This window comes from Leptosomus discolor, chromosome 7 (assembly GCF_034619465.1).
Source record: "Leptosomus discolor isolate bLepDis1 chromosome 7, bLepDis1.hap2, whole genome shotgun sequence".
Taxonomy (NCBI): Eukaryota; Metazoa; Chordata; class Aves; order Leptosomiformes; family Leptosomidae; genus Leptosomus; species Leptosomus discolor.
The window spans coordinates 6,036,310-6,061,710 of NC_141397.1; the positions used below are offsets into that span (position 1 = coordinate 6,036,310).

Genomic DNA, 25,401 nt, shown 5'->3' on the forward strand with positions numbered 1-25,401 from the left:
GACTGCTCTCTCCTCTAAAAGCAGAGTGCAGATCTCTAGTACTTCGTAAGCCAGGAAGTTTCTACTGCACAGAAAACTTTCGTATGATGAGCAGCTGGGGTCCAAAAGCCGTGAACCCACGAGCTAGAGCATACTTGCTAAGGTGCAGCACGTGTTGAAACCTTGAAATCCTGAGACAAGATACAGAAACTGGTTGGTTGGTTGGTTGTTTTGCTCGGTACTGGCTCGCCTTTCTGCAGGACCTTCCTCTGTCTCAGCACACGCACACGGGCTCCCTCGCCCAGATGACGTGACCCAACACGGGGCTGAGTTGACCACCTCAGCGATACAAGAACTACATTAGTTCCTAAGGCCATTTTCAGACAGGGTGAAACTGGGATCAAGCAAAGGAAAATATTGGCCTGTGTATGCCCATATGTTTTCATACGGGACAAGACAGCTGTGTCCCTAACACAGGAAACCTTGCATCCGCAGTTCTTGTGGTGACATTCTCTAGCTGGCATACACCAACACAGCTGCCAAACCCAAGCTGGCTTACACAGACCTCACCACACATGCTTCTGCTTCCAAAATTGGCTCATGGTTACCCATTCATGGTGTAAACATCATATTTGGCACGTAAGAACAGAAGAATTGAGCTGTGAATTTTGTCCTCATATACAGGCTGAAGAGGGGCACGCTTTAAGATGTATGGCTCCTTCTGCAGCACTTCCTTCTGGGTAGCACAAGCGTCCTCCGCAGTGAACTGAACAGGAATTTAAGTACTTAAGGCAGGGCTACAGACTACATGTTTTATTTCAGAAACTTAAACATTAGGGCACAGTAGGGAAAATAATACAATAAGGTGGTACTGTATCCAGAGGGGCTTTTGCCCCTGATGACTGCGGGGTGTAAGTGAAGAACACGATCATCCAGCTCATCTACGTCTTCCTCAGTTACACCACCAAATGTTTTATTCTTCGCAAGGAAATTCTGTGTTGTTTTTCCGGTTATAAATCAGTAACAAGGAGCTATTGCCAATTAGTAGAGTATATACTGAGTCTCAGGTGTTCATATTTTATTTGGTCTAATTTGCGAAGCTTTGACTTGCTATTTATGTCAGGAATGCACAGGTAATTGGCCCAGCTCTCAGGCAAGAGGTTCAGACATGAATTTTTAAAAAAATAAATAAATAAAATTAATAAAACAAAGAAAATCTGTTTTCATTTAAAATGTAAGTACTTGTTAATGCCACTATAGTTTTACAGATCTTTTTTTATACTTGGAATTAGCCTACCTACCACAAAATACAAATCCTCTGAGTCTAAAGCAAATGCCTGGGTCTTATATTAACGTTCCCTTATCCAGAGTACTCATCTTTCAATTTCTTATCATTTTGACCCAGATCTCAAGTAGACTTGCTTTCGAAATCATACACAAAATGCATCATACACCCTTCCTGAACGTGGGGAGTCAATGGATAGCTAAACTGAATGTCTTTAAACGTCCACTTTACAGCCTTCAAGCCACTCCACTGCAAAGACAGTCAAGCACTAGTTTTGGTAAACCTGGTGTGTCCAGGAAATGCATACACTTCTTTTCCCCATTTTTGCATATTTTGTTGAATACATTAGTTAAAGTATCAAAATATTGGTGGGCAAGCTCTTATTCTTTCACCACATAATAGATACTGAAACAAATACTGCTAACTGGTTAGTTTCCTTTTGCAGACAAAATATTGGAACAAAATCCCATCCTTTTAATCTATCATTTCCTTAAAACAATTCTAAAATGTCCTGGGAACACAAATTCCACCAACTTCAGTGGAAGTGACAGACTGGTATCTCTCAGAAGCAACCTCATCCATCCATCTGCTGAAAACTGAACCAGCCTCTAGATGCTTTTAGAAACAAACGGTGTTTTTTATAACCCATTTTAAACAGCACAAATCAAAAACATTTACAAACAGGATCTCAGTTTTGTATTCAGGCTTTTGCATAACTTTAGATTTAAGATTCAAGATTTAAAGATTCGATGATGACTAAAAAAAAAGGTAGAGAATGGAGTGCATCACGCAGGTCAGTATAATAGGGTATCATAAGTATTTTCAACAGATTCAAGGCGTACTAATCCACCTTTCCACTAAACAGTAACACTCTATCGTTCTCATTTTATCATGCTTTTATTCCGACAAGAAATTGTTTAGATGCATGTATTCAGTGACTATATAACCAGGGTGTGTTTTAAGATCAGACAACACAGTCGGTTCAAGAAGAGTAAAATCCAAGCAGTATTGATGCAACCTTTTATTACAAAATGAAGTATGAATGGTTAGGCCACGGAAGCCTACATAAAACATAGCAACGTTGCTAACACAATGCAGTATAGCTTATTTTTACTGAATATTCATAAAAACTGATAATTTTGTTTAAAAAACCAGAACCTATTAAAGTTTCCAAAAGTATCTGGGAAGAGATGGAGCTTATATCACAAGCAAGAAATTATCGAGGTTACAACACACAGCGCATTATTCACCTGAGACCAACAATCCACACCTAGAACACAACCTACCAAGAACGAGTTACCAGAGAGCCAGAAGCTCCACAAGAGCGTGAAAACCAACACGCCCGCATCAGTGATCGGGTCATTTTTGGTAGCCAGAGCTGAAACAGAACAACGTTAAATAGCCGCAAAGCTCAATAAGTTGAATGATCCGGACTAGGAAGAGAAAAAAAAAAATAGCAATGGCACAAAATCCTTACAAAAAATACCACAACTACAATTCCTTTTGTTTTACAACAGTGCGGTAACAAGCTCAGACAACCACAGATCCTGCAGGCTGGCATACTGAAAAAAAAAAAAGCATGCTAAGTCTTTGGCACGGCCCTGTCCCCAGTAGGCCCCAAGTACTAATGCAGACCCACAAAGTTCACTTCCCCGGCCAGTTTGCAACCCTGAACTTCAAGTGAGTGGGAATCACAGCCTAAACCTGTACATAGCCTAGTCCTAAAGGAGCAGGTTCTCTGATCCCGCTAGCACAACTCTCTTCTACTTCTTAACTACACCAACAATACTCTTCTTCTCCCCTCTCTCTCCCCTGAAATTCGTTTTTCCTATGTTTTCTATCTTCTCAGCTGTCTAGTAGCATTAAGTAAATGTACATTTTATATTTCAACCATCCTAACTACACGAGATTCAATGTTTTAAAATTACTCAGGAATAAATAGGCCTGATGTCAAACACATGCAAGCACAGCTTATGAGTGCTGTCTTTACAAGAATGTCCCTATCCTCATGTTTTCACATGTTTTCTCAATATTCATATTTATTAATTTTAATTCTTTAATCGGAGTTTTTGACTGTCAAGCAAAATAGTACCGAACCAAGACTCGTAAATAATTTAGTCACACCGTCTTAGAAAAAATAAACCTGTCTTGCATATATACACCAGATATAGAAGTGTATTACAAATGTATTTTCATCACTTCAATGCAGCTGACTTCTTCGAAATTGTATGCTGGAGACTGTGGGGCTGGTCATCCTCAGTAGGACAACTACATCCATCTTGGAACTCCATTAAAATCGATTTTGTAGAGGTGAATTTGGTAAATACTCAAACAATTCTATCTCGCTTTTCCATGAAAACAAGGCTTGAATTCGGGCACTGTTCAACTACAGAACAATAACAATCGATGTTATTTCAGACAAGCTAGGTATCTAGCAGTTCACAAATATGTCCTGGTATGTTTTTTATTAGGTGAAAGATTATTTATATGTTACCAAACACTAACATCTCCTAAGGATTTCAGTCTAAATTAGGTCTGGCTATGAACCAGCGAAAGAAGCTCAGAATAACTATGATTAATTCCTTCTCATTTTATTCCATCAAACTGTTTCCACATGTTACTACAGGGAAAGTATTCTTTTACACAGATCAAACTACTTGCCATGAAGGGCATTCACAGCCAGCTCCAGTATAAAAAAATACAGAAATAAATACAGCATCTGTGATGCACGAAACAGGTAGAAACACGCTTTTCTATTCAGACATCTGCACTCAAACTAATTGTATCTATCGTAATCAACATGCTTCACCCACACTCAGTAATTACCATCTAAGTTAGAAGAATTGTCTCTACTGAAAGATTTCTCATTTCAAATTTATCAAGCAGAATCTTCAAAGCAATATTCAAAAACTCAATAAGAAGATTAAAATATTTCACATATTTAATAGGATGTTATTTTCAAATCTTATATTGTAAATCTGACAGGAAGAATGTCTAATAAAACAAAGTCATATAACTATCTTTGTAAAATAAACAAATTAGAGAATTTCTTCCAATGCGCATTCACGGTATCGCATTGAAATATTGCGAAATATTGCAGCTTTTTTCTCACCTTTCTTTTTTTCTTCTCCTTTCTGCATTTTGTATCCAGCTGCTGTCTAGGGCTGCATTTTATCTTCTCTATAACCAGAGTTGTAACCTCTGAGAAGTTTTATAATTCCACTGCAGAGATGGAAGATGTAGAGTATTTCCTCCTCCAACCTACAGAAATCCTGGCAAAATAATTCTATTTGGATCGAAAAGACCGGGGCACAAAGCAACAACACAAGCTATGAGCTACCACTCCTACACAGAGGCACAGCTGATAACTACAATTGGGCTATATGTGCACCCTCTTCTGAACTTAGGTTCATGCTCCAGCCCAAACTAGTCAAACTTCCAAACTGAACTAACTGACCCAAGCCTGCAACATAGTCCACAGAGTTCATCACCTCATTCTGCACCCAGAACCCACATCCTTGTTGTACAGCAAGGCAAGGCAGCAGCCTGGCTGCACGGGTTCAACTCAAACCTGTCACCATCTGCCCCCACACCTCCTTCTGCTAACGTCATCTTCAAAAGCAGCACCACAGCTGAACGCTTCTCTTGAAGGACCAGATATGGTGTGTAGTCAGGACTACAGGACAACCAGGATGACTCAGTTAAGAACAGCAGACCACAATAAAGCTAGAGGTACTCTCATTATCATGCAGAAACACAAATTTAAGTCCAGGGCATATCATACTTTCACCCACACGCACACCCAGCACAGACATAATTTGTGTGGCAGTGTTGTGGTGGGGACAGGAATCCTTCTGCCTATTTCTTCTACTGACAAACAAGCACAAGCCGCCACCTGGGCTGTGGATCCAGTAGAGATCAAGGCTGGAAAAAAAAAAAAAAGCCTACCTTCTTTCTGCCAGGTATCTTCCTTTTTTTAAACAACAAGAATAATTCTTAAATGACCTTATTTTGTCGGTGAAAAAAATAATCAAAATTCATAGTCGTTATGGTCACACCATCTTTGATTCTCATCAGTGAGATACCCACTAAAATTTCTTCTGTGTAGGCAGTATCACCAACCAGACCAATTCCAGCTATCTTGACATATTTGTACTGGCAGCTTTTAATTGCCCAAGGACAGCACTGGTTGAAATGTTAAACAAGCCTGGTATAACACAGATATTAAACCTAATCATCAGCCAGACAAAAAGAAGGTTAATTAGAACAGATGTAAGGAGTTTTGAACACTCGGAAATAAGGTTTGTATGATAAACTTCACCTAATTTCCTTAAAGTCTGTTTACCCAGCTGGCTAGGAGCAACAGTTGAACTCACTAAAATTGGGCACATGTTAATCTTAAACCAACACCAGGAAGGAAGAAGTTATAATTGTGTTTATTCCTAGCTGCAAAAGAGGGGATGTTTAATCAGAAATTTAATATACACTTTGATCCAATGTTAATGAGCTGACACTATGTTGTACATTGAACCAACTTCAAAGACACAGGATGCCTTAAACAAATGTAATGTATATTTATGACACTGTTTAAGAAAAAGAAAACATTTCTTCTAATGAGGTCACCTTTATCAGAACATACTATCTGAGTAACTGGGGATAATACATGTACATCAAGACATGTCAGAGCCCCAATTAGCTATAGCAAACTAAAGAAGATTACCGATAACAGAAACTGCTGCTCAAAATTAAGACTGCATATGCTCTCTTTTACTTTACATAATTTCTGTTCTTTTGTATTGAGTTTACCTGTCAGTGTCAGTAAATACTGTTTTGATCTAATCGACACTATGCTAAATTCTAAATGTTATTCTACAGAAAAAGTTAGATTTCTCAAAGAAAATCAGAAAGATTCCCCTCAAAAAGACAGGATGATAGGAATATGCAACTGAAAATATATATACGAGGAGGAAGAAGAAAGCAGAACTAGGCATATCACAGACTGCCATTTTTCAACACAGCACTGAAAGCAAGCTCAAGAACACACTGGAAGTGGAAAAGAAGTAAAACCAAGAACATACATATGCACTAAGAAAAAGCAAAGAGCAGGACTGCAAACAACAAAACTAATTTACATGAATATTTGATTTCATATTAAAACTGGATTTTAAACAGCAGAGTGAAAATAATTCTTAAGAATGTCATTTATGTTGTTCTTCTTCCACAAATTACTTCCGTAAATCAGATGAACTATTTCTAATACAATAAAGAATGAAATTGCAAAAGTTGGCATGATTAAATGAACACACACATTTTTAACAGTGTCACACAAAGTATATAGCATTTCTTCCAGTGCATTCCTTATCTGTGCACTCATCTGTGAGAAATTCAAGAATGGTCGAGGAAGCTCACGTTTCCCACAAATACAATAGCACTGCATATTCAATAAAATACATTTTACTGTATTATTAGCCAAATCAGGTCTTATTTCCTTAATCAACATATTCAGCTAATTCTTGTCACAGTGCAGTAACTGGTAATCTTTAACATGTTCTCATTTACTAAAGTTTTGTTTTCTTCTTGATAGATTTTTTTTTAAAGCACTTCAAAATTTGTATAAAGTCTGGATAACACTACCAAAGTTCCACACCAAGTGTATGATCCAGACTACACATAGCATCCCCTGCCTCAAGAGCAGCACATGCTGGTATAGTGCTTCAAGACTTTCCTACCATGGTTTTAATCTTTTCAGTTGTTAGCAATAGCTGTATATTACAGACAATTATGATGGATTCTATAACATGTAAAATTCTGTCTAAGCAATTTAAACATTCCAAAGAAAATTATGTTGGCCAGTATGCTACCAATAGTTTTCAGTATTTTTAGAAATATTTTGAAGTATACTTACAGCTTTAAATTTTGGCATTCATTCAACATGACAACAAGATGAGCTATCAGCACTTTCTTGTTCTAGCTAGTGCCTATACTGCAAATCTAGGTGACAAAAATTAAACAGAATATTTACTATAAAAATTGAAGTATCCTGAAAACAATTATTTTTGCCTTTAAAATTAATAAGACTATTTATTTTCATTTGACTGCATACTATTATCTTGCATTAACAAGCAACAAAACACATCATACAGTCAGCAAGCCATCTTTCATACTCTAATTACTGATTTACATTGCAAAAAGCTATCAGTGAGAGTGCCCTGTGCCACAAAGGATTTTGCATATTAGAGTGAGTCAATATAAAGAGGAGTTAGCATTTGTATTCAGTGGAGTAGAAATCTTGAAGCTACTGCCACAGGAGTTACAACTGCAGATAAGAAGTTATATTTTACCTCCAGAAAGTCTACAACACCATGACACGAAGGCTACTGATCCACTGCATAGCATTAAACGCATGATTTGCATCACTTTATAAAGAAAGAAGAAAAAAAATCTTGAGGTGTTGTAGGAGGACTCTTGCACAATTTAATCAACCATATGCAAACCTGCGACGTTTAATTAATAACTCTTTCCCACTCACTAAGTCCTGAGCAACCAAAACCACAGGCACTATAGTCCGTGGTCGTGCAATTCCCTAAGCAACTCGGCGCCTGCTTATCAAATGTTTTGCCTCCTGAATTTGCTCAGCTGCTTCTCCCAGAACTGCTCGCGGCCTCTCCTTGCAGGAAACCTCGCACACGAGCTTCCTTCTCTTACAGCCCATTAAATTCAAACTTTCAAGTCGCCTTTTCGTACGAGCTTCATCTAAGACCTCCTCTGATATCAAAAGCCTTGTAAAATGGATCATTATACCTTACCAGGCGAGTTTGGCTCCAACAGGGCCTCTACCTGTGTATACATGAATTTGATACCTCATGAATTCTCTCCTACGTTCTCCAATGCTCCTCAAGGAAGTTTTAGTTCTATCTGTACCACAACCCCCTTACCTTCCTGAAAACAGGAGGAGAAGCACAGAACCAGTCCAGCAAACTACTGCAGCGTATGAAACAGGCCAAGTTGGCTTTCAGAAGCTTCACCTGACCTGCAGGGCTGGGGGTGTCCTCGCCACAGCCACCCAGATCACAAACTCAGCCAAAACGCAGCTGGGGGCATTTCTTGATGAAAACTCAAGAATTCTTTTCAGTGCAATGTTTGGTGAAAAAAGGAAAAAGCTCAGGGAGGTGTGCATACCTAATCCTTAGCCAGAGAGATAGGGCTAAGAATCTCTTCCAGATCTTGCCATGTAGAAGTGGCTAGAACGTTCCAAGGCCTTCATTCATCTCCTCACACATGCTAGACAAGTTGAGATTTCCCATATTTTAAGGAACTATTTTTAACTTCTTTGATCTGCCACAGGAAGGAGAAATCTGAGTGACTAAATCGACACATCTTTGCTGAAGGCTGCTTCATTTTCCAAAGTCATACTGTGTTTTCAGATGAAACATACAGATTTTAGTTAGCCCCAAGTCACCAGCAGTGTCATATACATAGTATATGCGTAGTTTCTCTAAATTTAAAGGAGGTACATTTTATAGACATTACATAAAAATGACTTCAGCAACTACCTACAGGAAACTACGCTCAAAATTTATTTCCAGAATAACCTAATACTACCCCAAAAAAAAAATAAAAGGTAAAAGTTACTGTAGGTGTAGACTTCCAAAAGCTAAAAAATGTGGGACTAAGTCACCTTTTTAAAAAGAACTATTAGTTGTATTAGGCACAGCTGTCTCTGCGTTAGTACAACACAGAAATGCTGCAAAGAAGAAAGGGAAATTATAATTTAAGTTTCTGTCTATGATTTATGTATTTCAGTTGGTTGAGTTGCATCCTTCCTAATGAATGTAATGATCATCTAAATCACTTAAATTGAGACTGGGAAATGACAGTTGTTTCTCCCCCTTACCGGTGCTTTCCCACCACCAAACATCACATCTTGTTAGGACAAAGACTTCAGGTATTTGCTAACAACGCATTAGTTCTCCATTCAACACAGAAAACAGTTAATGAGTTGGGTGAGAAGGCTGCAACTTTCTATGGGACCAATAATGCCATAGGCCATGGAAACATCAGGATGTTTCCGACAGTCATCCATTAGTACAGAGTTGGAAAAGGAATAACATGTTGTATAACTAGTTCCTGTACAGCAGCAAAACCACACTTGATTTCTTCACACATTCAGAAAAGTTTCAGGGCTACTGAACAGATTCTGATCTCCACAATAATGCAGCTCTTTAAATGTTGTTTTCTTCTAAAATTTCTATATACACCCCTACAAGTCATTAATCTGTACTTTTACATTGGCATACGTCAGAGTCTCCTAAGCTACAGAACTCATTTCATCAGTGGAATAAAAATCATGTCAGGAGGGTAGTATGTCATCAGTTCTTGATCCTGCTTTTGCACAAGTGTCTGACAGGACAGCAGGAGCCCCCCAGAGAACACAGGCACAGGATGACTTCAAATGACCCAGTGTACAAATAAAAATCAGAAACAGTCTGTTACTGATGCAGCCTTTACAAGTAGCCAAAATCAGTCTTTGAGTATAGCAAAGAGGACAAAGATCGTGTGTAAAATATTCCATATATGGTGAAAACAGAGGAGATAATAAGACAACAAAAAAGATAATTGCTTCTAAGAGAAAAAGAACAAAGAAAGGACAGAGAGAGCAGAAGTGCTCCAGCACTGCCGTCCCATTCAGGTATACCACACCAGATCAGCCTGTTCATCCACCCAAGTCCTCCTTCACTTTCAGTGAAGAAAGAGAGGTTTATTTTGGTTTGCCACCCACCCTCTTTTTCTAATGCAACTCCACAATCACATATAAAGCATGTTATTTTGCTGTCTTACTGGGTGAAAGCACAGCATGTGTCTGGGTACATGTTTTCTGCTCCAGCCTTCCGATCCAGTAAGACTGATAATCGCAGCACTGCGTCTGAGTGAACTCAGAGACAGGAACAGACTGAGCATAACAGACAGCGTTTTTTGTCTGGGGGTATTATTTTGACTGATTGTGTATGTGAATAAGAGCCCATGAGACCGAGTAGCACCGTACAGCTGTACTGGCATGCATGCTTTGTGCAGGTCCCTGCTAAAGCTGGGAATAAAGTAATGATGTTAGACAGCTTCCAGAAACTAGCTTTTTGATTCAGTCCTTTCAAAGAAATTAAACTATACTTTCAAATCTAGTTTATGTTAACTACTGAAAGAGTCTTTCGACTGTATGTGCTGCTTTTTTTTTTTTTTAACTCTCAGTAGCAGAGCTGACAAGTTCCCCCCACCCCATCTCCCGATTTTTTCTTTCTTGTAAGCATTTTTCTTTTTAGTTATGTTGTTTAAAATGCAATGTTGGCAATGAGATACTGCTAGAGGCTTTGGACTGATGCCTTCTGAAGCTTCCACTTTTCCCAACTTTTACTAGCAATAAAGAATTTGTTTCTAGAAACATGTAATTTTAATTACAAAATTACCTCAAAAACATAAATGGAATTTAATTGGTTACAAAGTAATATTTTCACATAATCAAGAGATTGTTTGGGGGATTTAAGGCATAATTTATTAGTTCTGGATAAGGTACGCATTTTGATTCCTACAGGCAAATAACAAACTGATTAGTAAGTGTCATAAAGCAGTTTGTCTGACAATTGGCAGCTAGAAGTGCAATAACTTACTTGATCAATTGCCATTTTAAAGAACATTAAAGCTTCTCACAATTATGCTATCTATATGGTATGCAGATGAACAACAATACAGCACTATCCCTATTACACTAGTGATTTAATACACTGTTCCTGCCAGGTTTTGTACCTTTCTACATAATGCAAAAGGAAGTAATTACTTTTTGTATTGAAAGATTGAAGAACTGACTCCCTTTTAGATATGCAAAGAATTTGACTATAGGAAGAACTAAAGAGAACAGCTTCTCCCGATGAAATTTTTTCCTATATTCAAAAAGATGCATGTCAGCTTTGAGAGAGAGTCTCAGCTTTCCAGTCATCTAGTTCTTCTGAAGTCTGTAGCTGTCAAGTGAAGATAGCCACCCCTCTCTGGCAGGAAGCTTTTGAAATTTGTAACGTAAAATGAAGTTGTTCTCGTGTTCCTTAATTCCATTGCTTCCTCAGGTAACACCAGTAGCTAACAGCTTTGGGAGTCGAGTTCTCCGAAGCGCAGCCTTACTGAACTCAGCAGATGCAAGCCAACACAGGAAGCCACCACAGAGCCAACAAATGCCACATGCATTTCAGACAGACATTATGCAATGGAAAAGACTACGCCAAATACATAAGATCACCTTTTTGACATCAAACGATACTTCAGTGGTCTAGGTAAGGACACATTTACCAGTCAGAAGTTCAGATGAACTAGAGTACGCTGCCTTGAGAAGGTCAAGGTAATCTGCCTTGGTTCCCTACTGTTTTACTGAAAATGTGTTACATACAATTAAAAAGAAAACCGTGAAAAAATGCTACATTAAAATCACACAAGTTTCAAGAAAAAGTGAACAATTTAAACACAAAGACAAGTGAGATACGATATACCATTACATGCAAAGACACCTAAACACAAACACATTCAGAAAACAGTTATTCTCACTTTCACTCAACATTCCTACAATTAACCCCACTCTTCTACTACTCTCATATTTAGAACAGATTTACAACAAGAATCTATTTTAAAGTCTTTGGCAGAGAATCAGTTCTGGAATGCTGTTTTGTGCTATATGAGAAAGGTCAAAAACCTTGTTAAAATTCTAACAGAATTTAAGTTCTAATGACTGGAAACTTATGTCCTGTATCACTGAAAACTATAGAGCAGAGTTCCTATTTTATTGCCATTTCTCATTAAGCCGATGTACGAAAGTACAGGCCTACTAGTAAGAAGCTCAATATATTTAGATTTCTAACATACTGTTCTGAGAGACCTTACATAATTTAATTTTCATAATAAATACTTTAACAAGTCATATATTCCTCTTTGACACTATGAGTTTTCAAAAAAAGGTGGAGGAGCACTAAGGAAATACCACAATTCATTCTTTGGACTCTATTCCACTGTCAAACTTGCAAACCATCTGTCAATTAGCTTATCTTCTACCTCATTTCCTGAAAAAGACAAGCAGTGGAAGATTTTCCTAGCTTTCTAATACCCAAACAATCTGCTGTCAGTAATGACTTCTTCCTCAAATCATCTCCTTGAAGTAAGGAAGCATTCTGCTATCTTAACAATGGAGAACTGAAGTACAAGGTAAACAGCAAATTGTACAAACAAGCCCGTGGCTAAATTGTGATTTCTTGCATCTCTTAGTCAGCCAGTTTATGCACCAGTTCCTCTTGTTGCTAGTGCGTGCCTTTAACAACTCCAGCATTCTACCTGCATAACACAACTTCTACCAACTCTTCCCTTTCACCTAACACTTACTTTCTCAGAAATCTTTCCAGTTCCTGGGAATATTCCCAGTCCTCAGACACAGCAACGATCAGGAGGATCTCCAACCTACGGGTGGAGGCTTCCCGCTTCCTCTTTCTCCCAGCAGTTTGCAAATCACAGATTCTAGAAAAACTTAGCATTAATACAGAGATAGCTCTCTTGCCCAGTATTTCAGATTTGCATATAAGTTTGAGATGAAAACACAAAGTTTGAGAGCCAACCAATGCAGTACTCTTTGGCTATTATTAGTAATCACTAATTGAACTATTCTGGCATTAGGTGAGAATTATGCATGGAAAAAAAGGTAAACTGTCATTATGTAATCTACCTTTCAACCAACAAATTGCTGATTAATTCAATCTCTTACTGATAGTCTCTATGGTAATAATTATTCCCGGTAGCATATAATGCCTGTGGCATTTAAAAATGTCTCCCTCCCCCAGCTGCATAGGAGGGATTCTGAATCTGTTCTACTTAAAAATCAGCATAATATATTAATACAATTGCTTGAAAAATCCTTACTTATCAATCCTTATTTTACACTGCACAGTATAAAGAACATTGCAGAGTCGCACTGCTGTATAGTACATACCCCGTGTTCTTTAGCAGCCAGAACCACTTTTGAAAGAATATCCTCTTCAACAAACGGCCTCACAGCATCATGGATAATCACTACTTCTGGTTTCTGGAGCAGATGGTTGGAAAATTCCTTCTCTGCAAATACTTTCAGTCCATTGAAAATTGACCGGTGACGAGTCATTCCACCTTTTACTACCAGAACTCTTTTGTGGCCATATTTTTCAATGATAGACTTCATAGTTTCGATATTTTCAGGAGAGACCACCACAACAATGTTGGATATCCAACTTATCCTAGAAGAAATAGTACAAAACCAGAGAAAGTAGGCATGAATGACTACATAAAAGTACAGATATCTCCATGAAACAAAGAAATTCGTATCAAACAAAATTCAAGCTGGCTAAATAAAGCACCTCTCAATATACTCAAGTCCATGGTTTTGTGTGTATTAGCACTCCAACCCTAAAGGGAGAGCTGCATGAGAGGATCTCTACTGATATCAATCAAAGTAACTAGAATTCCAGGAAGGCACTTGCTTCCAACAACCAGTTTGGGTGGGGGGAGAGCACCTTCTGATAACCCCTCCAAAAAGCCTTCAAACTTCAGCCTCATTCCCAGCTTCAAACACAACTTCTAAATCAATCAGCTACAGTCTGGTTTTTTTAGCTTTCTCTAAATTCAGTCTCCAATGAATTGGTAAATCCTGAGACCTGCAATACTCCATGTTCTGCTGTGCAGTACACTGTGTACAAGTGAGTAAGAGCATCAAAGAAAACCCCGAAACAAAGATCACAATGTAAAAATACAGCTCTGCTAGGTAAAATTACCTTAGTACAAAAAGCATCTTTTTAGAGAACTTCAGCTTCTACTGGTGGTATCAGGCTAGCTCTAGAACTGAGGGGTGGGGGGGGGGAAAGAACGACCCAAACCCCACAAGATTAAAAGCAGTTTGTAACTGAAGTTATGCCGAAGTCACACTTGTGTCAAAGGACTTAGGAATACAAATTATAGTCACATGTGTCATACTGTACTTCAAAATAATGGAAATATCATAACTCAGATCTAGCTAGTTGAGTGTCTTATTTCCTAAATGCTATGTAGAGAGTATAAAAAAGAATTTTAAATTGTTTTATTTCCTTCCTGTGTCTCCACAGATGACAGGCGGTTTCTTTAGCGTAACAGTCAAGACAGATGAGCAATGATTACAAAAGCAATTTACTGTTTGCTATAGTAAAATTACTCATGCATAATCTACACATTCAAGTACGAAGGAAGAGAGATGAGTATGGTACATTCTCTCAGCTAAAACCAGCAAAGCTATCAGAATTAGTTTTGCAGACAGAAGTTGGACTAAGATACTAAATACTTCCAGTTAGAAAAATAAGAGCAAGAAATTTACAGTTCAGAAATATACAGACTCCAGCTATTGGTTACTGCAATAACGCATGAGAAAGCATTGTCTACAAATTATCCTTCCTCCAAAAGTGAAGTCATCTGTAATACAAACCACTACCCCAGAACTATGTGAAACAACAGAGCATCCTCCACCTTCTGTATGCTTTTTTTGTAATTAATAGAACTCCATGGAAAATTATTTCAATGAATTTTAAAATAACTATTAAAAATAAAATAAATAAAAAAGCTATTAGCATCCTTCAAAAGAAAAATATTTGTCCTTATGTTTATTTTATTATTAACAAAGGCAGAAAATACAGCCAAACCAACATATTCCCAGCATTTTTAAAGTACTGAAGTTGTTCAAATGTAAAATCTGAAGTCATATGGTTTCAAGTTTCATTTCAACTTGTCACTCACCACAGGTTCATCAAAAGGTTTTCAAATCTCTCAAATGAGTCCTGGCATAGTCTTACATTTAGCCACAAAACTTAGCACCTTGGCATGACTTCAACCCGGAACTAGGGCGAACTAACTGGATTCATCTCAATTATTTTTTTGAATATTTTATTTAAATAAAGCAAAATTCAAGAAGAGCTACTTCACACTGAACAAGAACAAAAACTCTGCACTCCTATTTGCAGAAAGACTATAGCCTTACACAGTTCTCAGCAACAGCGGACAGTCTGCACATTCACTAGTGACTGTGCAAGAAGAGCACTGACATTTCCCATTTTGGGGTCAAACGAAACAGATTGAGGCAACTGGGTAGTACACAGCACCTTCTGAGAAGGGAAGAGAGCAGAGGGACTGGCCAGCCTGTGATAAATCTCTGCACAGGGCGGGTGGGATGGCTCAAGGCCTCCAGTGGTACAATACACCAAAAAGTGACAGGATGCGGTCACAGCTCCACCCTGTGTCTGGATAAACACATTTATAAACTTGAGTATGTCCTCCTGAAACTCACCCTGGACCAATGTTCTATAATTAGAGCTGGAATTTAGAGATGCAATCTATTCATATAAGAGTACAAAGGTATCCTCTAGATTGATTAGGTACAAGAACAGCCCAGGCTTTGAAGCCTAACACGTCCCACCAAAACTCATGAAAAGTACCAATTCAGTAAAGTATGCTACTACAAATGCTCATGGATGAGAACTGTGCTCCACACAGGTGCTTACGCTTCTAAAGATCTGCATATGGAAATGTCGCAAAGTGTTTTAATGAAGTAGAAATATATCGTTTTTCACTCAATTTGGCTGTAAACGGGCAGGGGTGTTTTCCTCCCTCAATTAGTCACACCCTTTTCTTCAGAAATATTCCATACTAAAATAATAGAAGCTCAGCACCTGCTCAAAACCAGCTTACAAATAGTAAAGCCTTTTCCATTCTGTAACTGTAATATTAAATCAAGATAACGCAAACTTCAGAAAGAATCAGCACAAGGCATAAAAAAGATGAGAATACCGTACCCCACCGTGCTTTAACAAGCACTGCGTACAGAACTCCATACAATGTCTGCTGCAGCTGTGAAGTGGGAAATCAAGTCTTATCACGTGAAAGAAAAGTAACAACCCCAGTTATAATCATTTTACATCTGCTTTGGGGGGACCTCAATATTAGTAGAAGGAAAACCAGGAGGTAGAAAGGACTGTGTGTTTCCTGCAACTGTCCTTATCCTCATCACCTACAGACAGACCGACCGACCAGCTGCCTAGTGGAAAACAGCATTTCAAACAAAAGTACATGCATTTATATTAGCTGAGCTAGAACTCAGGGCAAAGGAGGTCATTAACTCAGCAACAGATTATGCTACTACAGGACTTCACAACACAGACTGCAGAGGAAAGGAGACAACCCCCGAGTTACGCTCTGAGACTGTATCACCCACACGGCATGCTCAGGTACAAACGTGCTGAGGCTTAACCCTCTGTCAGTTCACTCACATACAAACCAGTGCTGAGTCTGAAGTCTGACATAAGGCTTAAATACTCACACTCAGTCTCTTGCAACTCCTACTAAGAGAAGGAACAACCTATTTAACATACAACCTACTGACATCCACAGTGGTATCACCAAAACAAGGCCAGAACCAGGCAGTCACTGCTGAGACGGCTTTAGTAGTGGAAGACACAATCTTTCACTGCCACAGGAACTCTTCAGAGGTACAAGATAAACCTTTATATTACTTTTGCTGATGTCATTATTCAAGCACCAAACGAGAAAAAGAACTATCAAGAACAAAACGCATTTGCAGAATGCGAGCCTAACTTCCTTCTTCTCCGTAACAGCTTTGTTACGACTTCATCAATACATTAAAAAATATATTAATACGTATATGTATCTTTTACAGTACAGAAACTGAAGCAGGGAGCTTTTCAGTCTGAAAGTTTCACAGGTACATTAAGGAAGTTTTGAGCAGCTCATGTACAGAAGCCATTCATTTTTTCCTGAAAGAATATGTTCGTTGTTAGTCAGACAAGATATCAAAGATCTCTTCATACACTTAAAACAATTGGATTGTTTGCTATGATTATTTTTAACTCATAAGCAATTTCAAGAATAAATTAACAATTAACAGGACAAAAAGACCTATCACATTAGATACATTTAACAAAACTATAATCACGTGACCTGCAGAGCCAGTGAACATGCACCAGCCCATGGGGAAAAATACTTGGCAAATAGACTAGCCAAGACCCTTCCCAAGAGAAGATTCTTTGGAAGCTTCCCCCAGGTGGTTTTTTTTTCTTTTTATACCAGGCCACCCGTTTTAAGAGACTACATTACAGCAAACAAAGAAAACAAAGTTGGAAAATTTTTATTTTGCCAGTAAACATATTAACTCTGCTTTGCTCTTTCGTAACTTCTCACTGCACTCTCAACAACCGGTGAAACCAGAGCACAGCAAGAATAGCGTAGCTTATTTGTCCCGCAATGATTTTAAAAATCAACCTTTACCTTAGTGTGTTTTCCTCTTTATAGCTTTAGTAAAATACGCGTGTGCATGTGCACACACAGCTGAGACTCCTCCCTGCCTCAGAAAAGGAACCGAAAAGGTTCTATTCTAAACAAATATACACAAAAAAAAAAAACCCTTACAGTGAAGGAAAAACCCTACGAGATTGCACAGAAGCAAAAAGGAGGAATGCCAGTCTAGTTCTGTTGAATTTGATGCAAAAGCCTCACAGAGTTCAACAAAAGCAGAATCAAATCCAATGGGAAAAACAGGCATTTAAGTTCTCTAACACTTTAATTTTACCCCCAAGATAGGACCTGACCTTCCTACCAGTGCCACTGTACTGGCAACAAAACCCAATCATTTCTCCTCACCCTATTTTTCTCGCCTCCTCTTCCTAAGGGCATCATCTTTGATTACTATTGGCAGGCCAACATTCTACACGCTGTCACCGTATGCAACAGGACGCACTGCTTATTCATCCACGTCTGCTCTTGTATTGCCTGCCAGTTTTTCCACATCAATATTTAAGATTCTCACTACTTTCAGCTGAAAGTACAAAAATCTTTTTCTCCTGATTTTTAAAAAGCATATGCAAAGCAGCTGCAAATTGTTGATTTGCTCATGTATTTCTCTTTATGCTGCTATGATTTTTCCTGATTAAAAAAAGCTCAAAAATAGCTGCAGTAGCTCAGACACCCAGTTCAATAGAAGTTATTACAGGCTAATGAGTCAATGATTCATTTCAATCACAGCAGGCAACCAGAAGACAGTATCAAGCTAAACACAGAAAATCTGCTACTTCGGGGTGATAGATTATGTGACAAACTGCAGCTCCTCAGTATTACATTTTTGCACGTACATTCGCACAGAGTAAGAACAAGATACCTCCTTTGCAGTTTCAGAGTCAGAAGTAAGTGTGGAGACGAAAACGGAAGCCATTCCGAGCTTTAGAGTACATCTGTTCCCAGCTCCCCATACCCACACACCAGCCAAGGCTCCAGTTCAGTACAGAGATGGCAGAACGCTCTGCCTGCGAGAGCACTGGCACCAGTTGCACTCCCAAAGTTAAGCAAAAGCACTAGGTTGTTACTCCCAGAATCAACTTGGGAGCATGTGCCTCGTTGGACTGTACGATAAGAATTCAACCTTGTAATTTTTTGCAGCTTTGGGACATAAATATAATACCGTTGCTCAAAGAACTGTAATTTTCCCAGAGCTTACTGGCAGCAAAAACAATTTTTTTTTTTTCTTTCAAATGAATAACATTTTATTTTCCTATGACTATCACTTCCTTCCCAAACCTCACTCTATTCTCTTTTCCAGGTCTCCAATACACTGAGAGAAAATACTATTATTCTCTGTAGATTCCCATGACATTTTGGCAGAAATTACAGCTGTGACAAGCTTTGGATTGGAGGTTTTGCTTACTGATGTGTTTAGCTTTGTGACTGGCTGCCGTTGAAAATTAAATAAAGAAAACAAGCAATATTTCTTTCATAAAGTAACAAGTGACCTGAGGGAAGCCTCTCTGGGTGGGAATGGAAAAAAAAAAAAAAAAAAAAAAAAAAAGAGTCCCAATTTTGATGTTGTACAAGTTTCCATGAGTTAAGAACTTTGGGAGATGTTGGCAATCCCATTTCTTTTCACCACCCTCCACTCCTTCCCATTTATTCTCTCTAAAATCTAAAGGTTTGTTTTCCTACAAGTTACTGCAAAACATCCAGAATACATCTGACACTCCACTCCTACCTGCAGTGTTTCAAGTGACACTAGATACAAGACTTACATTATGTTAACATTTGACAATAATATATTAACTGTCAGTCACATGCCTAGAACTCAACAGTCTCACGGAAAGGAAAAACCTGACTGCTAAGATATCCCATTACTTAAATTCTTTGCTCCAATGTAAACAAAGAAAAGTTACGCACACAGCCTCGCTCTGTGTGAGCTACCAGCTTCTAGCCCAGTAATGGCATCTTAAAAAAAAGCCAAGGGGGGCCTTTAAACTTCGTGCTGAGACAGCACGTTCCACCAGGGACTACTATGGTGAAGCATAATGCCAGTGCTGTAGACCAGAGAGTTCATCCCTCTATGAACAGCAGATCTTTCTTCGAGGCCTCTGGACAGCATTAAGACCATCTCCAATGGCTATGGCAGAGCAGGTCTTTTTTCAAGGCCTCTGGGCACCATGAAGACCATCGCCAACGGCTACAACAGAGCAGGTCTTTTTTTGAGGCCTCTGGACAGTATGAAGACCATCTCCAATAGCTATGGCAGAGCGGGTCTTTTTTCAAGGCCTCTGGACACCATGAAGATCATCTCCAACAGCTACGGCAGAGCAGGTCTTTCTTTCAAGGCCTCTGGACACCATGAAGAACATCTCCAACGGCTATGGCAGAGCAGGTCTTTTTTCAAGGCCTCTGGATAGCACTGTGACCGTGTCCAACGGCTATGGTAGGCTGGTGGCTCCCCAACCCAGCCCCTGCAGCTACAGAAACCCTCGAGGCCGAAGGCCTACAACAGCTCTCCAGCAGCAATGGAAAGCGACTGAGCTTCAAGGCACCGGCAGCGCTGGGGAGAGGGACTGAGAGAGAGAGACTGGGAGAGCTGCCCAGAGGGACGGCGACAGAGCCAGGCTGGGACGGGGGAGAGCGCCCGGCACCCCTCCTCACTCCCAGCTCGGAGCACCCCCGGCCCGCACCGGGCCTACGCGTTCCCAGCCCCCCTGTCGCTTATGGCACGTTCGGACGGGCGCGGGGAGGGAAGGCGAGCCCACCGGAACGCAAACCAAACCCTGCGAGAGGCGGCCCCGCCGGGGGCGCCCAGGGCCTGAGGGGAGGGCAGCTGCCGGCGGCTCTCTGAGGACCGGGGGCACGGCGAGGGCCGGCGGCCGTGCCTCCGGTGGCGCGGAGGGGAAAGCCCGCAGGGCGCGGAGGGGGAGCGGCGCCGGCCTCGTTACCTCTCCATCGCCCGCACCGTGTAGCTGACGAGCGGCCTCCCTTGCACGGCGCAGAACTGCTTGGGGGTGGCGCCACCCAGGCGCTCCCCGCTCCCGCCCGCCGGCAGCACAGCCGCCACCGCCGTAACGGCGGGCCTGGTGTCGCCGTTCCCGCTGGTGGGCTCCATCTGCGCGGGCCGCCGCGGCCGCTCCGCTCGCCCCGACCCCCCCCCCCCGCCTTCAACCAGCAGGAACCCAGCCGGCACCGCGCAACCGCCCGCCCGCGTGTTTTATTTGCCCACGACGTCCGCAATCCAAAGAATCCAGCGCCCGCCCGCCCGCTGGCCTGCCCCCAGCGGGGACCGGGCCCTGCTCCGAGCCCACCCTGCGCGACGGGCGGGCCCAGGCAGACCCCGAAGGCGGCGCCCACCCTGCTGGGGCACCCCGGTAGGGAGGCGGCAGGCACACGGTAGCGCAAGCACGGTGCGGTAGCCATTGGCCCTTTAAATGCCCGGCGTGCGGGTAAATCCCTACAGCGCATGCGCGGCGGCGCCGGGCTGCTCCCACCGGGGGCGAGCCAGGGTGGGCGGCGGCGGCGGGAAGCGCGCGCGACCCGCGGGCTGTTACGCCGTGCGTCCGCCCGGGGCGGGGCGGGGCGGGGCGGCGGGAGGCCCTCAGGCCGTGCCGCCCCTCAGGCCGTGCCGCCCCTCAGGCCGCGCCGCCGCCCTGCCTTGTCCGTGTCCCGTCCCGTCCCCGTCCCCCCCGCCCTGAGAGAGGCCGGGGAGCCGCCGCCTCTGCGTGGCCCGCGTCCGGCTTCGCTGATGGCGGCGCGATGCCTTGTCTCACTGAGGACAGAAGTACGTGGTGTTCGGAGCCGAGGGGAGGGCGGGCCGAGCCCCGCCCCGGCCCCCCAGGGCTGCTTCTCCACAGGCTGGCTGAGGACGCCTGCCGAAATCCGGTGTATGCTGCCGTTAATCCTAGGAGGGAGAGATGGAAATAGCAGCAGTCGATTCACGGGGGGAAGCTGGATGTTCCGGCTCATCTTAGGGTGTTAGTGTAGGCAGTAGCTGAGACAGGTTGGTCGGGAAATTCCCGGGGCTGGTACCCGTTAGGTCGCAGAGGGGGGACAGTCATGGGCTTGCTGAGCGTGTCCAGAGAAGGGCAACGAAGCTGGTGAAGGGTCTGGAGCACAAGTCTGGTGAGGAGCAGCTTAAGGAACTGGGGCTGTTCAGTCTGGAGAAGAGGAGGCTGAGGGGAGACCTTATCGCTCTCTGCAACTACCTGAAGGGAGGCTGTAGCAAGGTGCAGGTCAGTCTTTTCTCCCAAGTAACAAGCGATAGGATAAGAGGAAATGGCCTCAAGTTGCACCAGGGGAGGTTTAGATTGGACATAATTAAAATTTTCTTCACTGAAAGGGTTGTCAAGCACTGGAACAGGCTGCCCAGGGAAGTGGTGGAGTCACCATCCCAGGAGGTGTTCAAGAAACGTGTTGGTGTAGCACTTACAGAGTTGGTTTAGTGGGCATGGGGCTGGACTTGAGGATCCTAGAGATCTATTCCAACCTAATGATTCTATGCTTCGCAATCAGCAAAACAGGTCTCAGGCTGCTGTGTCTGGCTTCACTGTACACCTTGGGCTGTAACGTCAGTTTATTTATACTATTGCTGCATTCCATCCCCATCTGAAAGTTCCGGCCATGTCGCTGTAAAGATAGCCTTGCAGATCTGAAAGAACTGTTGTGTACTTGTTGCTGCTTCTCAGGGAGCCGTGAGGGCCAGCTACTCCAGAAGGGAAGGGGAGCCTGGAGTGGAGCATGGTATCAAGGCAGGCGAGAACAGTAGCCTCACCAACAAGGACCCAGGAAGTTAAGCATGAATAAAGGTCAGGATCAGGCCCTCAGGGTCAGGCATAGTCTAGTGATCACCCAGCAAGGTCTCGGTGAGGCATCTGGTCCCAAGACAAGCCAGGAAGCTGAGGCAGTGGATGTGGGTCAAGGTCAGGGAAGCACCAGACCAGGTGCGGACGTAGGGGGCCAACAATAAAGATTCTGCTTAAAAGTAGCTCCCAAGGGAAAGGGAGGAAGGGTGGGTCAGGGCTCACTTCTGGCTTTCTTCTTTACAGCTCTTGTTAGTGGAAGAGCTGCCTTAGCACTCGGCAAGCTAGACTCCTTGACTTGGCCAACCAAACTTGAAGGTGGGTGCACTCAGGGCCCTAGCACTGTTGTCTTTGACATTATTTTTAGGCAAAAATCAGTGTCTTATGTGCAGACACATAAAATGACCAGAGGCTTTAGAGTCTGCAGGATTTTTTGTTCTTTATATCTTTGAGAAGCTGACTTATTTACAGCTTTTCAGGTTTCTCTTCGTTGTGTTAAGAGGAACCTAAGTAGAACACATATGGAGACTTTTCTGAGGAGTAGGTCTGATCAAAAAAGCAGCATGGAAGGAAGTTTGTTACGTCCCAGCTGGGCTGCTTTGCCAGTGGCAGCTGTGGCCTGGGGTAGAATGATCATATGGGATTGCAGAGGCATCGTAAGTAGGACTCCTACAAGAAGAGTGAAATGATCCCTGCTAGTAAAGACAGAATTCACAGGTATCCTTGATACCTACAATAGCAGGGAGGTCCTGGGAATTGGACAGTACCGTGGAGAACACAGGCACTTTACATGCAGAGGTGTCTTGACAGAGCAATGAACAGAAATCACATCAGCTCGTACCGTGAAGGGCAACATGAGAGGGACCGATGGCAAACAAAAGAAAACATTTTAAATGAAAACATACAGATGTGCTTCCGAGGTAGTGGTGGCTCCAAAAGCTCCTGTAAGGAACTTAGGTATTATCATGGGCATTGAAGGGAATAGGCATGTAAAAAAAAGATGAAAGACTGTGAGTTAGACAAATTGCTGAAAAACTTCTGGATTGGAGACCCTTTTCACCAGTGAAAGCATTAGCTAGAGGTTGAGCTGCCTTCCTCCCGACCAGCGTTGGTCTCGTCTTCAGGACTGTTTATCCTGTCAGATTTCTTTTAGAAAATCCATTGGCTCAGAAACCGTATTTACCTGTTTCTTTTCCTTTTCAGTGGGTCTGACAATTGCTTTTCTTGGAAAGTATTTCTGTGCACCTAATTCCTGACTGATGACATACATTTGTCTCTTTTCAGGACTTCGAAGCTTGCCCTGACTCTTCCCCTCTGTGCAGATTGCTGTCCATTCAGCATCACTTCTTTGTTATCAGATGCCCAAAAAGAATTTTTCTTCTCAAGGTAGGCACCTCCAGTGTTCACAATCATCTTGGATCACATAAGTGACAGTATTCTGACTTTTTCTTGCAGCAGTTCTGTACAAACATGCTCATGGCAGATTGTCCTACAACATTCCCATTTTTTCCTTATTTTCAGAGGAACAGACATTCTAAATTCCTGACTCAGGTCTTCATACTTCCATTCATAAAGAGTACAGATATTAATCTAGTTAGCTGTGGCTGATTTTCCAGACTTTTTTCTTGTTTACATTATTGTAGGGAGCAAAAGAAAGTCTTTTTTTAGTTCCCATGGCTCCTCCCACTGTACATGGGTTCTGAGGTAAGTAGGTCATTCTGAAACACAACATTCAGAAATATTTTCCCCTTCCTTCTTGACATTATTGTTCTGCACTTCTTCCCATGCTCCAGCAGTCTGTTGCATCTTGTACCTCCTCTCTTGCCCCGCCAGTGTTTCCCCATTTAATTTCTTTCATACTTACCGTTTTTTTCTGTGAAGGATAAAAAGGCAAGAGAGGCTGAGGAAAGAGGATCACGTGCCAAAATTGGTTCTGTTCTTCTTCTGTAGCCCATTTTCTTTATTATGGTAGGTGGATGAGGCTTGATCTGTCCAGGAGAAACTATATTTGATAATAGCCTTGATGGATGCGGACTTCAGTGTCATCAAATACGTTGTGTATTTGTGGTGAGATTTGATGATCCAGCCAAACAGCACTTTGAAGCTCCTTTTGGCTGCACTTGCACCTCAGGTGCTTCAGACGTTTTCATGCTTCCACAGCCCATGAGGAGTCAGAAGATTCTTGTCCTGTATTGATAGCACCCGATAGTTCTGCAAGAAGCCCTTCAGTGTAGATTCTTAGGGTCTTGGTTAGACTGAGCCTGGTACTGGTCTTTCTCCTCTGATTTTCTGTTTTCTTAGACCATGTCCTGGAAGAAAGAGCATATTTAACGTTACCAATTCATGCTGTGAGTTAAGAAAATTGGGATTTTTGGTTTTACATCTTTTTATTCATTTGATAGTAACATGCGATGAAACAGTGGCATTTTGTGAATACGTGATTTGCTTCAGTTCCATTCCATTTTGCATTTTTGTTAAATCAATCTAATAATTTGGTTACTGTGCATATCTGTGTGTGCTCATATATAAACATTTGAAGTGGGGTAAAAAGTAAGCTCACATGTATTAGGAGAACAATTTTACCCGGTTTTTAATTGAATGAAGAGGGACAGAGGCAACGTTTTTGCCTCCAAGCAAGTAAAGAGCAGGCTAATCCATCATTTCTGTGCAGGGCTATAACATCTGAAACCACAGTAGTAGTTTGCAATTATGCAGTAAATATGCCAATCACAGGTCTGAAAAGAAAAGTGTGTTTTTTTTTTTTCTTTTTTTATTGAAGAAAGACGATAAGTACAAATTGGAATCGAATTACAGAAGTGAAATTCACCTGAAAATTTAACTGCTGGGAAAAAAAAAAAATCATCTGTTTCTACAACTAAAACTCATAATAATGTTTCCAGAGAACATCAAGTTATTGGAGTGGTAGAAATCATACTGAAAGGTTTTTTGTGAAAAATGAGTAAAAGAGTA

At 41.5% G+C, this 25,401-nt stretch overlaps 1 protein-coding gene across 2 annotated transcripts in view; it reads right to left on the reverse strand.

Annotated features, from left to right (window-relative positions):
* CRPPA (CDP-L-ribitol pyrophosphorylase A) overlaps positions 1 to 20,759 on the reverse strand; it is a 115,428-nt gene extending 94,669 nt beyond the window's left edge. Inside the window, exons 1-2 of one of the 2 annotated variants that reach the window (XM_086468321.1) lie at positions 20,578 to 20,759; positions 13,272 to 13,551 (exon numbers count right to left, since the gene is read on the reverse strand). In XM_086468321.1, coding sequence (XP_086324447.1) covers positions 13,272 to 13,551; positions 20,578 to 20,744 — 447 coding nt within the window. In that variant the 5' untranslated portion in view covers positions 20,745 to 20,759. The remainder of the gene's footprint in view (positions 1 to 13,271; positions 13,552 to 20,577) is intronic. The other variant, XM_086468320.1, reaches the window with a different exon arrangement.
* Between the last annotated feature and the right edge of the window lie 4,642 nt (positions 20,760 to 25,401).